The 18128-nt window shown below is 37.4% G+C and overlaps 1 protein-coding gene across 2 annotated transcripts in view; it reads left to right on the forward strand.

The window, feature by feature from the left end:
* The window catches only part of akap7 (A kinase (PRKA) anchor protein 7), a 49058-nt gene that overhangs the window by 8421 nt on the left and 22509 nt on the right, over nucleotides 1–18128 (forward strand). For both annotated transcript variants that reach the window (XM_066699605.1, XM_066699617.1), the window contains exon 7: nucleotides 5701–5848. In XM_066699605.1, coding sequence (XP_066555702.1) covers nucleotides 5701–5848 — 148 coding nt within the window. The remainder of the gene's footprint in view (nucleotides 1–5700; nucleotides 5849–18128) is intronic.

The following is an 18128-nucleotide window of genomic DNA, read 5'->3' on the forward strand; positions in this document are numbered from 1 at the left end:
TTCATATTTCTGTCATAAAGGAAAACAAAATAATAAATGATCAGGGAAAAAGATGAACACATTTACAAGCAGTTGTGACTGGTATAACAGATGTGTGTTGTTTATAATGAAAGAAAATAAGATGGAAATTAATAGAGTAAAATAATTACAGTTCAGTCTCTGCCCGTTTCGTGCCTTGAACATTTTCTAATTTGGCTAACATGCGTTTTTACTTCAGAGATTAAGTCAATATGTATGTATGTTGAATTCATCAAAGGCTTGCTTCACTGACAGGCTTGCAAATACAGTTAATATACATTTTTCCTTCTTATTGAATTATTTATAAGAGCGTTACTGGCTCTGTCTAAGTGTATCTAATCGTGTGATATAAACCAGAAAAACCTCAAAGGAAGAAATGACAAAATCAGATAAATATTCTCCTATAATTTAAAGCTAATCTAAAGATACAATTCCATGCATACTTTTCCGAGTAAATACTCATCTTATTTATATGAGAGAATAATGAGGAATTTCACTTTATTCTACCAAGTAATGGATCTGGGACATATATTAGCACTACTCCACATCCACTTTTCCACTTTTCCAAAAATTACAGTAAATTCAGTTATAAAGTAGACTAGCAGCACATTAGGTTACACCATCCTCCACAGGAGTAGAAATAATTATTTTAGAAATACACTGGCTGAAATGGGTAAATATTTTTAACTCACATTTAGTTGTATTAGGTTGGCAGCTTATTCTATTAAAATCTAATGTACCTGTAATTAAATCGATAAACTCTTTTCAAAAGCATTTCATGGAATGTCTTCATTATGGTGAAATTCTGCGGTAAATCCTTATGGATTTAAAAAAACAAAGAAACAATAAACTTTATAGTTCCAGTGTTGAGTTTAAAATGAAAACATATAAATGGCAAATGATAAGCTAACCAAATTCTGAACTATAGCAATAACATGCTATCAAAAATGAAGTTTGCAGTCTGAATTAACATAGAACAAAACTTGTAATATATACATATATACAAATGTATCCTCTGGCATTATACTATGTATTGTGACTTAAGCTCAAAACTGGGGCAGTTTAATTGCTTCATTTTAAATGTACAGAATCCTATCACAAACCATAATTTGGTGCACCGTGAACAGGAGATATGATGGGATTTATTTAATATTCCACATTGTGGGAGGTGAAAGGAACATTTTTTTTTTTTTTTAACAGAGGTCAGTAATTTCCTTTTAACACCAAAATCTTTGTATCAAGTTATCATGTAATAGCAACCCTAGAGAGAGAATATGTGGAGGCCTGATACATGCCATGGGCCAGACTCAAGTGAACAGAGAGACCGCTAACAAGGTAAAACAGATTTAAAGCAGAGGCTGGGCTGAGGGAGATATCCCAAGACAAGTAGTCTGTGATTTCCTGCAAAAATGTCTTAAAATATTATATTAAAATGCATCAAACAGTGGTAACCTGATGCTAAAATCTGGCACTCAGAACAGGTAGAGAAAAGAACATCACAGACTGGGTACTACTTAAAAAATCAATACAAGGAATACTGCAGGATAGAGAAGTCTGTACTTTCTGTTTATCCCAAAGAGACCTGCTTTACAAAGTAGTCATTAAGGATATATTGATGATGCTTGCTTGATGGCAGCAGCACGCTTCGTCACTGACCTTTGTGTAAGTTCTTAAAGGACAAGTAAAATGGAGTAGTTAGAATGAAATAAACATACAAACTGGTACACGTTCAGATTATTATTTTATTCCTGTCTACAAACAGTAGAACACTATCAATCTGGAGAAAATAAACAATTTCAAATTCCTGGCGTCGTACATTTCTTTCAAGACAAGGAAGTAAACTGTCTCCAGAAAACTGCAGTAGGTGGCAGAACTATGAACAAGCACAACAATAATTTGAAAACCATATGCACACCTGCAATAAATATATAATGATCTGACCCTGCATTACGATGAACAAACAAAAAAGAAAACAAATGGATGGAACTGACATGACTGTGATTCAGGCTACACACAGAAAATTGCTGTCTAATGTAGATGTACTTGACATGTATTAGCCTCACAGCTGTAACATTATTTGGAGGTCTGAACACCAAACCTATAATTTTCTAATTTGGAGGATCCTTTAAAAAATAATGTATTATTATTTCCTTAACCACTGGTCTTACAACTGAAATGTTCCGTTTGGCTGCAGTGATTTTGTCTATCTTCACAAATGAGGCACACAGGGGAGCTGGAGGAGTTGGATGGCCTTTTGCAATTGATAAATATACAGTTAGGTCCATAAATAGTCCATAAACAGTGACACAATTATCATCATTTTGGCTCTGTATGCCACCACAGTGGATTTGAAAGGAAACAATCAAGATGTGCTTTAAGTGTAGACTTTCAACTTTTGAGGGTAGTTACATCCAAATTGGGTGAATGATGTAGGTGTTATGATGTTACACCCATTTTTATATTTGGGGCGACGCAATTTTTTGTCCAAGTATTTGGACAAACTAACATAATCATGAATTAAATTGTGAGTGTCAATACTTGGTTGCAAATCATTTGTAGTCTGGAACCCATAGACATCACCAGATGCTGGGTTTCTTCCCTGCTGATGCTCTGCCAGGCCTGCACTGCAGCTGTCTTTAGTTCCTGCTTGTTCTTGGGGCGTTTTGCAAACTTAAGGACCTATATTTACCTCAATATTCTGATATTTTGTCCAGTAACCTTCCACTGAGAAATACAGTCCCCAAAGTAATTTGAATGGAAAAAATAAATAAAAATACACAAAATACAGAAAATAATTATTTTTATTTGGATAACATATCCTTATTCATTTTTATTAGTATTGTGCCGTTAGTCTTCATTACAGTTGATCTGGACATTGCCAGAGAATAGTCTCTGTAGTATTCCATCAGAACTTGTTGCTGGAGGCGGGGTTTCATTCCAGCTGGCAGGGCGCAGATTGGCTGGAGCTGAAACCGTACTGCAGCTTGACTGGCTGGTTTTGACTTTTTGATCCTGCTTAAGTTAAAACTCTGGACCAACTGTGTCTTTCTTTTAGATTTGCTGCCCAGTAGCTGGGAATTCATCTTCTCATTCCAATGTCCTGTCACTGAGCTGATTTCCCTTGTCTCCAGACCAACGTCAGAAAGTAGCTGAATGGTTTTTGCTCTTACACAATAGTTGGTGTATCTTTTGCTAAGTCGAATACTGATGGGAAAAGCAGGTATATGCGCGTATTGATTTATTTGTTTAATTCTATTGCATTTACGGTTGGGCATTTCACCATTCCAGTGGACATTATCGTTAGATATGGAAGCTGATTGGCTGTTGGCATACAAATCGTTTCCTAATTTAGAATGAGTTATGTATTTGAATTACAGAGTACATGCAGGAGTATTGTTTGTGGAGGTGGGGCCTGAAGTGTGCACACCCCCTCGTGGTCTAGTGGCTTCCCTCTGAATAACATGAATAACATTGAAATAATGTTACAAAGGGGGGCCCCAACATGAAAGTAGTCCCACCTTGGCCAGCCCCAGGGTGTTACAGGAGACCCCTCTGTTTGTAGTTTGTCGCCAAGTGTTTTCTGTAATAACGTCCCTGAGTACAAGAGCTAATGTAGCTTGGAGGTCTTACAATAATGTAGTTTCAAATTCAATAAAACAAAACTTATTTTAAAGTGGTATTAGATGTTTGCACAATTCAGTTAAATGCATTTAGTTGCTAGGTTATGCACGTGTAAACACATTTCCTTAGCCAAATCATTTTAGACATACTGCTGCATCGATTTAGATCTTGAAATGACCTTTTATTTTTTTGTCTTTGAGCATTTATTCTGTTCCTTGGTATAATATGTGTGTGAAATAAATTAGTGCAGCTTGTGAACATGCTTTCCATCGTAACTGGCAATAGTTTATATCTTGTGCAATATTCAGCTTTAGCTTATAGTGTTATTTTAACAATGATTGATATCTTAAATTTTTAAATTGCTATGCAGTACACCAGTATAATTTTTTTTAACAGTTTGTTTCTGTTGGTGAGAGTTCACACTCATGTTTTCAAAACATACAAACAAACAGCATACACTCACCTAAAGGATTATTAGGAACACCTGTTCAGTTTCTCATTAATGCAATTATCTAACCAACCAATCACATGGCAGTTGCTTCAATGCATTTAGGGGTGTGGTCCTGGTCAAGACAATCTCCTGAACTCCAAACTGAATGTCTGAATGGGAAAGAAAGGTGATTTAAGCAATTTTGAGCGTGGCATGGTTGTTGGTGCCAGACGGGCCGGTCTGAGTATTTCACAATCTGCTCAGTTACTGGGATTTTCACGCACAACCATTTCTAGGGTTTACAAAGAATGGTGTGAAAAGGGAAAAACATCCAGTATGCGGCAGTCCTGTGGGCGAAAATGCCTTGTTGATGCTAGAGGTCAGAGGAGAATGGGCCGACTGATTCAAGCTGATAGAAGAGCAACTTTGACTGAAATAACCACTCGTTACAACCGAGGTATGCAGCAAAGCATTTGTGAAGCCACAACACATACAACCTTGAGGCGGATGGGCTACAACAGCAGAAGACCCCACCGGGTACCACTCATCTCCACTACAAATAGGAAAAAGAGGCTACAATTTGCACAAGCTCACCAAAATTGGACCGTTGAAGACTGGAAAAATGTTGCCTGGTCTGATGAGTCTCGATTTCTGTTGAGACATTCAGATGGTAGAGTCAGAATTTGGCGTAAACAGAATGAGAACATGGATCCATCATGCCTTGTTACCACTGTGCAGGCTGGTGGTGGTGGTGTAATGGTGTGGGGGATGTTTTCTTGGCACACTTTAGGCCCCTTAGTGCCAATTGGGCATCGTTTAAATGCCACGGCCTACCTGAGCATTGTTTCTGACCATGTCCATCCCTTTATGACCACCATGTACCCATCCTCTGATGGCTACTTCCAGCAGGATAATGCACCATGTCACAAAGGTCGAATCATTTCAAATTGGTTTCTTGAACATGACAATGAGTTCACTGTACTAAACTGGCCCCCACAGTCACCAGATCTCAACCCAATAGAGCATCTTTGGGATGTGGTGGAACGGGAGCTTCGTGCCCTGGATGTGCATCCCACAAATCTCTATCAACTGCAAGATGCTATCCTATCAATATGGGCCAACATTTCTAAAGAATGCTTTCAGCACCTTGTTGAATCAATGCCACGTAGAATTAAGGCAGTTCTGAAGGCGAAAAGGGGTCAAACACTGTATTAGTATGGTGTTCCTAATAATCCTGTAGGTGAGTGTATTTCTGCTGTATCAACAGTACCTTCAAATGCTAAAAACAAAATGTGAATACATTAATTGCAAAAGGGTGATCTTATTTTATCAGCTGTGATGATTTACATTTAAAAGGACACAGATGTTACTTAATTGTGATTAAAGGCTACAGTTTGTTATATACAGGTTACTTGTATGTTTAGTTTACTTATATTGTCATATGCTTAATTTTTCTATTGAAATTAATACACTTTAGATAGTGATTGATTTTTAATTTAGTTTTAAAGCAGTGTGTTTTTGTGCTTGGTATTGATTGATATTCTGTTGAATGAGGAAGTTGCTTTTTATTCACAAAAAATGTATCTAGAGAAGAATTGTATTGATTATTTATGTATTTATTTGTATTAAAGGGAATAAAGAAGCTAGATCCAACCCTATATGAGAATTTTGAACACCACATGTTTGGAGAAGAGACATTATCTCGATTAGACCTTTGCTCGATGCTGAAGAAAAAGACACCCGATGGATATTTTCATTGTGAGGCCTCCATAACACTGGGTAAGTTATTTTGATAAAAACAAATATAATTATATGTATGTGTGTAATATATACATACACACACACACACACAGTACTGTGCAAAAGTTTTAGGCAGGTGTGAAAAAATGCTGTAAAGTAAGCATGCTTTTAAAATTAGACATGTTAATAGATTATATTTATCAATTAACTAAATGCAAAGTGAGTGAACAGAAGAAAAATATAGATCAAATCCATGTTTGGTGTGACCACCCTTTGCCTTCAAAACAGCATCAATTCTTCTAGGTACACTTGCACACAGTCAGGGATTTTGTAGGCATATAGTCAGGTGTATGATTAAACAATTATACCAAACAGGTGCCAATGATCATCAATTCAATATGTAGGTTGAAACACAATCGTTAACTGAAACAGAAACAGCTGTGTAGGAGGAATAAAACTGGGTGAGGAAAAGCCAAACTCAGCTAACAAGGTGAGGCTGCTGAAGACAGTTTACTGTCCAAAGTCATACACCATGGCAAGACTGAGCACAGCAACAAGACACAAGGTAGTTCTACTGCATCAGCAAGGTCTCTCCCAGGCAGACATTTCAAGGTAGACAGGGGTTTCCAGATGTGCTGTCCAAGCTCTTTTGAAGAAGCATAATGAAATGGGCAACGTTGAGGACCGTAGACGCAGTGGTCGGCCGAGGAAACTTACTGCAGCAGGTGAAAGACACATAATGCTTACTTTCCTTCACAATTGGAAGATGTCCAGCAGTGCCATCAGCTCAGAATTGGCAGAAAACAGTGGGACCCTGGTACACCCATCTACTGTCTGGAGATGTCTGGTCAGAAGTGGCCTTCATGGAAGACTTGTGGCAAAAAAAACATACCTCCGACGTGGCAACAAGGCCAAGTGACACAACTATGCACGAAAACACAGGAACTGGGGTGCAGAAAAATGGCAGCAGGTGCTCTGGACTGATGAGTCAAAATTTGAAATATTTGGCTGCAGCAGAAGGCAATTTATTCACTGAAGGGCTGGAGAGCGGTACACAAATAAGTGTCTGCAGGCAACAGTGGAGCATGGTGGAGGTTCCTTGCAAGTTTGGGGCTGCATTTCTGCAAATGGAGTTGGGGATTTGGTCAGAATGAATGGTCTTCTCAATGGTGAGAAGTACAGGCAGATATTTATCCATCATGCAATACCATCAGGGAGGCATCTGATTGTCCTCAAATGTATTCTGCAGCATGACAATGACCCCAAACATACAGTGAACGTCATTTAGAACTGTCTTCAGCGTAAAGAAGAACAAAGACTCCTGGAAGTGATGGTATGGCCCCCACAGAGCCCTGATCTCAACATCATCGAGTCTGTCTGGGATTACATGGAGAGAGAAGCAACTGAGGCTGCCTAAATCAGAAGAACTGTGGTTAGTTCTCCAAGATGTTTGGGCCAACCTACCTGCCGAGTTCCTTCACAGAATTGATGCTGTTTTGAAGGTAAAGGTGGTCACACCAGATATTTATTTGATTTAGATGTTTCTTCTGTTCACTCACTTTGCTTTCAGTTAATTGATAAATATAATCTATTAAGATCCATAATTTCAAATGCATATGTTTCATGATACCAAGTTTTACCTTTTCTGTTTAGATTCGATATGTTTAAATATATTTTGGAAGCCATGGTGAGCTACATCTCATGTTTTCCATAATAATTATGTTAAAAATATTCAAATAAATAATTAAAACTGCAAAACAATGTTGAAGTGTTGACTGCTGCTGCGTTCCAAGCAACAATTGGCTGCACTGCAGCATAAAATTGTTAGATTACTTGGGGGAATAGTGTGAAGTGCTTTGATTCAGTGAAGAGAGAGGTGCTATTTTTAATTAATGTTAACTTGTTAAATTGTTTATTTATTTAAGCTATTATAAATAACACAGCTGTGTATCAGTGTTCCTAAACCTTACATTTCTAAAATATTTTCAGATTCTCGATAGTAAATAAGGGCTAGGGCTACTTCTAGGCTGGTGTGAAAAAGATGCATCATATTAGCATGTTTCTAAGATCAGCATTTGCATAAACAGGTACAGCAGAATACAGTGAGAGGAAAAAAGTATTTGATCCCCTGCTGATTTTGTACGTTTGCCCACTGACAAAGAAATGATCAGTCTATAATTTTAATGGTAGGTGTATTTTAACAGTGAGAGACAGAATAACAACAAAAAAATCCAGAAAAACGCATTTCAAAAAAGTTATAAATTGATTTGCATGTTAATGAGGGAAATAAGTATTTGACCCCTTCGACTTAGTACTTGGTGGCAAAACCCTTGTTGGCAATCACAGAGGTCAGACGTTTCTTGTAGGTGGCCACCAGGTTTGCACACATCTCAGGAGGGATTTTGTCCCACTCCTCTTTGCAGATCCTCTCCAAGTCATTAAGGTTTCGAGGCTGACGTTTGGCAGCTCGAACCTTCAGCTCCCTCCACAGATTTTCTATGGGATTAAGGTCTGGAGACTGGCTAGGCCACTCCAGGACCTTAATGTGCTTCTTGTTGAGCCACTCCTTTGTTGCCTTGGCTGTGTGTTTTGGGTCATTGTCATGCTGGAATACCCATCCACGACCCATTTTCAATGCCCTGGCTGAGGGAAGGAGGTTCTCACCCAAGATTTGACGGTACATGGCCCCGTCCATCGTCCCTTTGATGCGGTGCAGTTGTCCTGTCCCCTTAGCAGAAAAACACCCCCAAAGCATAATGTTTCCACCTCCATGTTTGACGGTGGGGATGGTGTTCTTGGGGTCATTCCTCCTCCTCCAAACATGGCGAGTTGAGTTGATGCCAAAGAGCTCGATTTTGGTCTCATCTGACCACAACACTTTCACCCAGTTCTCCTCTGAATCATTCAGATGTTCATTGGCAAACTTCAGATGGGCCTGTACATGTGCTTTCTTGAGCAGGGGGACCTTGCGGGCGCTGCAGGATTTCAGTTCTTCACGGCGTAGTGTGTTACCAATTGTTTTCTTGGTGACTATGGTCCCAGCTGCCTTGAGATCATTAACAAGATCCTCCCGTGTAGTTCTGGGCTGATTCCTCACCGTTCTCATGATCATTGAAACTCCACGAGGTGAGATCTTGCATGGAGCCCCAGACCGAGGGAGACTGACAGTTATTTTTTGATTCTTCCATTTGCCAATAATCGCACCAACTGTTGTCACTTTCTCACCAAGCTGCTTGGCGATGGTCTTGTAGCACATTCCAGCCTTGTGTAGGTCTACAATCTTGTCCCTGACATCCTTGGACAGCTCTTTGGTCTTGGACATGGTGGAGAGTTTGGAATCTGATTGATTGATTGCTTCTGTGGACAGGTGTCTTTTATACAGGTAACAAGCTGATATTAGGACCACTCCCTTTAAGAGAGTGCTCCTAATCTCAGCTCGTTACCTGTATAAAAGACACCTGGGAGCCAGAAATCTTGCTGATTGATAGGGGATCAAATACTTATTTCCCTCATTAACATGCAAATCAATTTATAACTTTTTTGAAATGTGTCTTTCTGGATTTTTTTGTTGTTATTCTGTCTCTCACTGTTAAAATACACTCACCTAAAGGATTATTAGGAACACCTGTTCAATTTCTCATTAATGCAATTATCTAACCAACCAATCACATGGCAGTTGCTTCAATGCATTTAGGGGTGTGGTCCTGGTCAAGACAATCTCCTGAACTCCAAACTGAATGTCTGAATGGGAAAGAAAGGTGATTTAAGCAATTTTGAGCGTGGCATGGTTGTTGGTGCCAGACGGGCCGGTCTGAGTATTTCACAATCTGCTCAGTTACTGGGATTTTCACGCACAACCATTTCTAGGGTTTACAAAGAATGGTGTGAAAAGGGAAAAACATCCAGTATGCGGCAGTCCTGTGGGCGAAAATGCCTTGTTGATGCTAGAGGTCAGAGGAGAATGGGCCGACTGATTCAAGCTGATAGAAGAGCAACTTTGACTGAAACAAGCACTCGTTACAACCGAGGTATGCAGCAAAGTATTTGTGAAGCCACAACACGTACAACCTTGAGGCGGATGGGCTACAACAGCAGAAGACCCCACCGGGTACCACTCATCTCCACTACAAATAGGAAAAAGAGGCTACAATTTGCACAAGCTCACCAAAATTGGACCGTTGAAGACTGGAAAAATGTTGCCTGGTCTGATGAGTCTCGATTTCTGTTGAGACATTCAGATGGTAGAGTCAGAATTTGGCGTAAACAGAATGAGAACATGGATCCATCATGCCTTGTTACCACTGTGCAGGCTGGTGGTGGTGGTGTAATGGTGTGGGGGATGTTTTCTTGGCACACTTTAGGCCCCTTAGTGCCAATTGGGCATCGTTTAAATGCCACGGCCTACCTGAGCATTGTTTCTGACCATGTCCATCCCTTTATGACCACCATGTACCCATCCTCTGATGGCTACTTCCAGCAGGATAATGCACCATGTCACAAAGGTCGAATCATTTCAAATTGGTTTCTTGAACATGACAATGAGTTCACTGTACTAAACTGGCCCCCACAGTCACCAGATCTCAACCCAATAGAGCATCTTTGGGATGTGGTGGAACGGGAGCTTCGTGCCCTGGATGTGCATCCCACAAATCTCCATCAACTGCAAGATGCTGTCCTATCAATATGGGCCAACATTTCTAAAGAATGCTTTCAGCACCTTGTTGAATCAATGCCACGTAGAATTAAGGCAGTTCTGAAGGCGAAAGGGGGTCAAACACAGTATTAGTATGGTGTTCCTAATAATCCTTTAGGTGAGTGTACACCTACCATTAAAATTATAGACTGATCATTTCATTGTCAGTGGGCAAACGTACAAAATCAGCAGGGGGTCAAATACTTTTTTCCCTCACTGTATGTTGTTTATAATTGAAGATATAGCTATTTGGTCCATCTCTGTGAAAGCAGTCATTCTTTTATTCCTGTCTGCAGGTGGCAGTGTTGTGTGTGATAGTGATATAGCGTGTGACTGCAGTTTTCAGTTGTTCAGTCATGACACACTTTTGCACCAAGCAGAAGTTGGTCATTGGACAGCACTGCCTTTTCATATTATGTTTTTTTGTTGTATTTTTACATTTCCATATAATGCCTTTATTAAATCAGCTGTATACCCCATGTAGTTTGCACACCCTTTTCTGCTCATATACAGTCATGGATTGAACAGTTGTATACAAATGTTTGTCCTTTGACACAGAACTCCTAAAAAATAAATTAAAAAAAATGTTTCTCATGCTTGAACTGTATTTTAATTATGTTACGAGTTGGAGCTGTGGCTGAACCCAACTCCAGTACTTGTTGGTGTGTCAGAGGAGCTAGCTTACCTGTATATAAGGGTAAGCTCCCCAGTTAATATTGTTACACTATACAACTTTCTTAGTTCACACGTTTTGTCACATAAATTAAATATGAAAACATGACAAGTATTTTTTTAATGAAGAGATGCATTAATCAAATTCGGACCTTTATGGGCTTTTTCCCCCCTCAGTTTGTTTTTTTTTTAATCTCAAAAGCAAGAAGACCATATTCTGGTCTTTTATTTAGTTAGAGATTTACAGCCCTGAACCTAGAAAAAAGAGGAAGAAGGTGAGCATGATTAATGAACTATGAAAGGTTCACACATGCAGAAGTGGAATTGCTCAAAGCAAAATGTTTATCTTTTCAGATGTTAAAAATAATTGAATGAATGAATTGCTTACAGAGGTTTCACACTGTAGAAATAACAGTTCTTGCTTACAGTGGAAACATTTTTCTTAATCATAATTTCTTCAGTATGAAATAGTATTAACTGATGAATAAATATTCTGGGTATATGTCACTGCTAAATTGCGTATGTCAGTGATACTGATTTCACATCTCAAACACCTTGTGATATAAATAGTAAGTAGCCTTGGGTTGAGGCAATTTGTACTAGCTTCATTTTGGAAGTACTCTTGCAGGAAATGTGCTGGGAGGAAATCGGACCATTGAAATGTTGCCCAGGAGCAGAAAGCAATTATTTAAGTGAATTTTAAGTGATGTATAAGAAAGAACATACTGCAGTGCTTTACTTCAAAAATATATTTGATTGTGCTGGTAAAACATCAATAAAGTTAATCTTAGTGTGATTATCTGACATGTAAATGTCAGTTTTCAAGTTAATGTACTATATTTTTCTCCCTCCTAACAAAATAATTGCTTTTTGCGTCATTACTCATTCTCAACATTTGTAATAGATTGTATTGTGAAGGCTGAAAAGTAACATGGCAGAACATTTATATAAATGTCCATATATATATATAAAAAAAAGAATCTGAAGAAGAAATTAAGATGATATTTTTGTTTTACACACTACCAATTATCTATACAGACAGTATATTTTGTAAAGATGTTTATAATTAGAGTTGAATTTGTCTGCTGGGACAAAAAAAATATTGTTCATGTAATCTTAAGTAATTTAGCTAGTATTGAAGTTACCTGACTAAAATTGGGGGTGTTACTGAAAATGGTGATGGGAGCATATTGTGAATTGATTCCTTTTAATGTTACACAGTTGGAAAAACAATTAAATGATTGCAAATCTCATTTTTAAGACCTAAATCCTATCTTCTGTATAGTTAGCTTTTATCATCTCTAAAATGTCAGGTGAATCTTGATTTTAAAAAGCTCTAGGCATTTAGTGGTGCTTATCATAAAGAAAGTATTCTAAAAAAAACCTCTAAGAAATGTAACCTACCATGGTGATGAAATGGTATTTATATTTGAAAGTCTAATTTACCCATTTCAGGCCTTATTGCTTTATTTAAAGTGCTAAGAAGAGGAGAGATGATTTTTCTGTAAAAGTCTGCAAAATAACTATAAAATTGTAGTTTATGGAGATTTGTGATGTTTGATTATCTAGTTTCCCTTTTCAATGTACTTACTAAATAGGCCTATATATTCAAATTGTATTTCCTGAGTGGCCTTTAATTTTTAGAATATGGGAAATAAAAGTGTTTTGCGGGACAATTCACCACCACAATGATGCTTGCTTTCCTGTGGTCATTGATTGATGCACTCAGTGTACACTCATAGCTTGCTATCTTCCAAAATGGCACCTGGGTGGATCAGCTACTGAGCAGTCTTATGAGCAGTTAACAAACATGGTTTGATGCTCAGTTTTATGTAATTAATTTCCTAAATGTAGGTCATTCTGTAATGATATTGTTAGTGCAAGCAGGCAGAAAGTACAATTACATTTGAATGTTAAGCTGAATGAACTAACAATAACCAGCAGCACATTGGATTTTCATGTGGATAGTCTCATTTGCTGACAAAATTATTATTTAGGAGAGAGAACGTGTTTTGCACCTTCCTGCTGGTGGTGATACCTTTGATTTGTATTGAGCAATACTGGCACCTGAATGTGTCAGTTATTGGGATAATATGAGGGCAATTCTAATTGTGCTCACACTGAGCTTTCAATCCCACGTTGTTAAGGGAAACATTTTGATTCTTGGTGAACTCTGTACTCCATGAACTTGATACAGGTTTGAAAATAACACAGTATTTACAAGACATTCAATACACAATATTATACCTCAATTATATCTACAGGAGAAAATGTAACTGTTAAGCAAACTGAATATTTTAAAAAGAATTGGAAATCTGTCAATACTGTGAATTTATAAATGTATTATATGTGAGTGGTGCATTCATTTGGGGGCTGCATTTCCATTGATGAACATTGTTTTGTTGAAACAGAATAAGGTATTTTTTTAAAGATTCAGCGTTAATACACTTCTCAAAATGTGACAAATGACTCTCCAATGAAATGTCCTATATCCAGTGAATATCTGCTCCACAAATCCAGCAATCATTCTGTTTATAGTTGCATTAGGTTCAATGGGCTTTCCTTGGATTAAAGCAAGGAGGGTTTCTAAACATGTAGAGTTGATTAAAGATCTGAGAAAGGTCATAGATTGTTTTTTTTTTTTACGTATTTGCATAGCTGACTGCATTGGGAATAGTGCTTTTTGTTTGTATTAGTAACGATGCTCAGTATGTTTACCCTACCCTTAGTGGAAACCATAACCATGATTGTATATGTGTTTATTTGGAAAAATAATTATTTGGACATACCAAATATCACTGCCTCCAGATGGAGTGAAAGGTGTCATCAGTGTGAAGTGGATTTGCATTTCTAACACAGGTTTATACTTTTTCTTCTGGCCTATATAATGCCATACTCAACATAATAGTCAAGAAACATGTTATTTTGGTAAAACAGTTAGTTTTACACCTTGTACAGTTTACTGAGTGCCTGTGATTGTGTGGGCTGAGAGCATACGCAGCATTACAACACTGATAATGATAAAGATAGAATAATATTCTATTTGAAGTGATATAAGCATGCAGGTAGTGGTATCTGTAGTATTATCTCTCTGTTTGATAATAAGATAGGATAGGTAGAGAGGATAGGTGTTTCTAACAGATTCACATTTGTTGACGCATTTTTAAAGATAACATTCCCACAGAAGGATTGGTTGGGTGGTTTGTTTATTTCATTTTAACCAATAGTAATTTTAAACTGCATTTTTTTTATAAGAAAGGTACTAACAAACAATTTATCAGGTGAGATGCTTAATGGTCTTTTATTCCTGAGCTGAACATCATCCTGGTATTCATGTTGTGCCATTTGTACATGATTTATTTCTTGAAAACCTCTAAGGTGGTTCTTAAGAGAAACAATTCAGGTCTAAACTGATTGCTTGACAATTTGCTTGTTAAAGGACTATGATGCTGAAATGCAAAAAAAGAGATGATCTCTTTTGTGTTGAAGTACCCCCTTTAAATATTTTCATTCACAGCAGTAGTGGCCTATTGCATGAACATACATTATTATTATTATTATTATTATTATTATTATTATTATTATTATTATTATTTATTTATTTATTTTTTATTTATTTATTTATTTATTTTTCTTGGCAGACACCCTTATCCAGGGCGACTTACAACATAAGTGCAAACAAAGTACAAAAATACAGTGAAGTACAAGGCATCAATCATTACAAATTCAATTTAGCTAAAACAGCAATTCAAAATAATACATTTTACAAATTCCAATTTACACAAGTACAGTAAGTGACTTCCTACATCCTGGATGGTGAAAGCTAAGTGCTGTCAAAATGTAGGGTCACAGTCAAGGGCTACGGGAAAGGGAGCAAGGAGGAAAACAATCAAGAAGCGAGGAGCATAATAAGCTGAAGTGCTATCTAGCAGGGATAGAGGACTAATATTACAAGTGCTGTTGGAAAAGATGCGTCTTGAGTAAGCGCCGCAATGAGGTCAAGGACTCTGCTGTTTTGACTTCGGTGGGAAGGTCGTTTCACCACTTAGGGGTCAGGGATGAGAAGGAGCGGCTCTGGAGGTAGGGGAGTGAAGAGGAGGCAGAGTTGTCTGGAGGGGATGTATGGAGAGACGAGTGACTGAAGGTAGCTTGGTGCAGTGTGGTCGAGACAGCGGTAGGTGAGGGTCAATATCTTGAACTGAATGCGTGCCGGTATCGGGAGCCAGTGGAGGGAGCGGAGCAGTGGAGTAGCGTGTGCGAATCGTGGCAGAGAGAATATCAGACGAGCCGCAGAGTTTTGGATGAGCTGGAGTGGGCGGGTAGTAGTTGCAGTAGTCCAGGCGGGACTACATAACATATCTTGGCTGAAAACTGTAAAGTAAATTGCCTCTACATATTGAAGAAGAGCTCTGAAGTGCTGTGAAGAGTGTCTGAACAGATGTGGATAGTACATGCGAATGGATATGGAATTGCTTTCTGTTTGCAGTTCTTCGGCCACTGAAAGGATTTTAATTTTTAATTCTGTAAAAATGTCACAGGCAGCAGTGGCTGAAAGGGCAGCTTCTCTATAGAAGGAAATGTGGAACAACCTTTTAATCCTGACCAAAGGGCACTGTTAAGAAGAGAGAGATTTGAAGGACTTGCTTTGAATTAAAAATGACGAGTTTGCAGTTGAAGCTATTCTTAGCTGTGCTCTCCAAGGTGACCAGTTCAGATTTGTGTTTATCTGTAGGCTGATTTATGAGGGTCAAAAACCATCTATGTATTGAATACCTTTACTTTGCTCTAAATTTTGTGCAATTTAAAAATATGTGAAATTAAAATATTTGAGAATATAGTGGTTTAAAAATATTTTATTGGATCCCTTGTTTATCATCTATAATATAAAACCTGTTTTAATAACATGCTAATGCTTTGGAAACCAAACCATGCCATCATTTGATTATTATTTTTTTTTAAATTTGTGCCAGTCGACTGCTTAATGTAAAGCTTCCCAAAAGATGCATCCTCTCGCTGCGGGTGGAGTGGGAGCCCGTCAGCCCAGCTTACACCAGTCAGTCAAGTTCATATGGAAAAGTGTGATAGGCAGTGCAGTTCTACATTTAAACTGAAAATGTTTCAGACCTACTGTAAACTTTGAAATGCATACACTTCTCTCAGATTAGTGTTTTTCGAGACCCTGGCCTGCTTAGCCTGATGAATGATGATTTTGCTTTTAGTCATCATGCACAGCAGATATCTGTTGTTGTACAATCTTGCCCCTTATTAAAGAAGTTTGATTTCCCAGGCAAAACAGAAATGTAAACAGGACTACTGGTGCATATACATCTGATTAGGTGCTTATTCGCTCAGAATGCTAAATTGAAAGGACGTCACTTTACATACAGACTGTGAATCCAAATGAAAAGAGGCTATGGGGACAAGAAACAAGTAAAATGCACCTTGTTATGTAGTTATTATATAACTAGGATCTAGACCTCTTTTTTGTCATTTATTTGATTAGGTTTTATTTATTCATTCTCAGCAGACTTTTAACTGATTTCAACTTTCAACTGAGTCACTGGAAATCTTTCTCCTGGAGTCGTGCGTTTTGTTTGATTTGCTTGTTAGTTTTGTTTTGTTTGGTTTGTTCAGGAAATCATTTTAGAAATAATTAAGAGAACAACACGCAGCTCGATGATAGTCTGGGATTGATTATCCGCTTACAGTTAAAGAAACAGGATGGGTCTAAAGGCCATTAGCAACAGTTCCTATTTAATTATGTCCTTTCATCTGAAATAAATTGTATTCGTGGCATACTATATTTCTGTAGTACTTCAGCTTTATCTTTGAAATTTAAACCGTATTGAATTTAATATTTGCATGTACGATATACTGTAATCTCTGTACATTGGAATCTCTCCAAAAAACAGCACAGCGTGCACATGATTAAAATAGAAATGTTTCTCTTCATCTAAATACTAAATTTGTCAGAAATGGCATCATGAAGCAGTACATTCCTGTTCTGTTTACAGATTAAAGGGCTTAGGCTACATATTGTCAAGTTTATTTTCTGTGCAAATGACATTCTATCATATTTTCTGAGCATCATTATATTATTTTTCATTAAGCCCCATGCGATTCCCATAATAAATTAAATTTATCTTGTTGGGAAGGTTTGTTTGTCAGGTTTGCAACCACTTAAATACAGCCTTCATTAAGTTTTATTATATATATATATATATACACTATTGCAAGCTCATCTGGATGCATTCTAATTTACAAGACTTTTTTTTAAATGCAGGAAAGCTATTTTTTATATGTATGATTTTCATAATGTGTGCAAGATATCCCTATATATTGATAATTATAACTGCAACACCCACATTTTATAGAATATTGATGTAACTATTACACTGTATTTTGTACAAAATATGGCAGTAGTAAACAAGCCTGTAGCTGGAGAGCCAAAATACTACAGGTTTAATATAATCACTGAATTACTGAATACCTTGACCACATGGTAATTGTGACAAATTAAACATATGATTTCAGTAAACTTAGTAGTAATTAAATATATAAACAGAAAACAGTTTGGCTGTCTATGACCAGGATTGACGAGTCCTGCTATATGATCTTTTTTTAAGCCTTAGACAGTTTAATGAAGGTATGTTTCACAGATTTCACATTAATCAATAGTTTTGTTGTCGTTAAATAAATAAGTTAAATTTTGTATCAATACTGCTAAAGATACAATGCATGATACAGTATTCTGAAATCAAGAAATACCATAATTACAAGAATGCAGTTAAACATATATAAACTGATGTTTATTATTCAGTATTTTGTGGTCAGACTGACCTTTATTTGTTTAGAAGTCAAAGGAAGAGGAGTTTAATGTCTGATGTTGACATTTTAGTAAGATGCAAACTTCAATGCACGATGAATGCATTGATTTGTTTGTTGTCTGTGCAT

Source organism: Amia ocellicauda, chromosome 1 (assembly GCF_036373705.1).
Source record: "Amia ocellicauda isolate fAmiCal2 chromosome 1, fAmiCal2.hap1, whole genome shotgun sequence".
NCBI classification, from domain to species: Eukaryota; Metazoa; Chordata; class Actinopteri; order Amiiformes; family Amiidae; genus Amia; species Amia ocellicauda.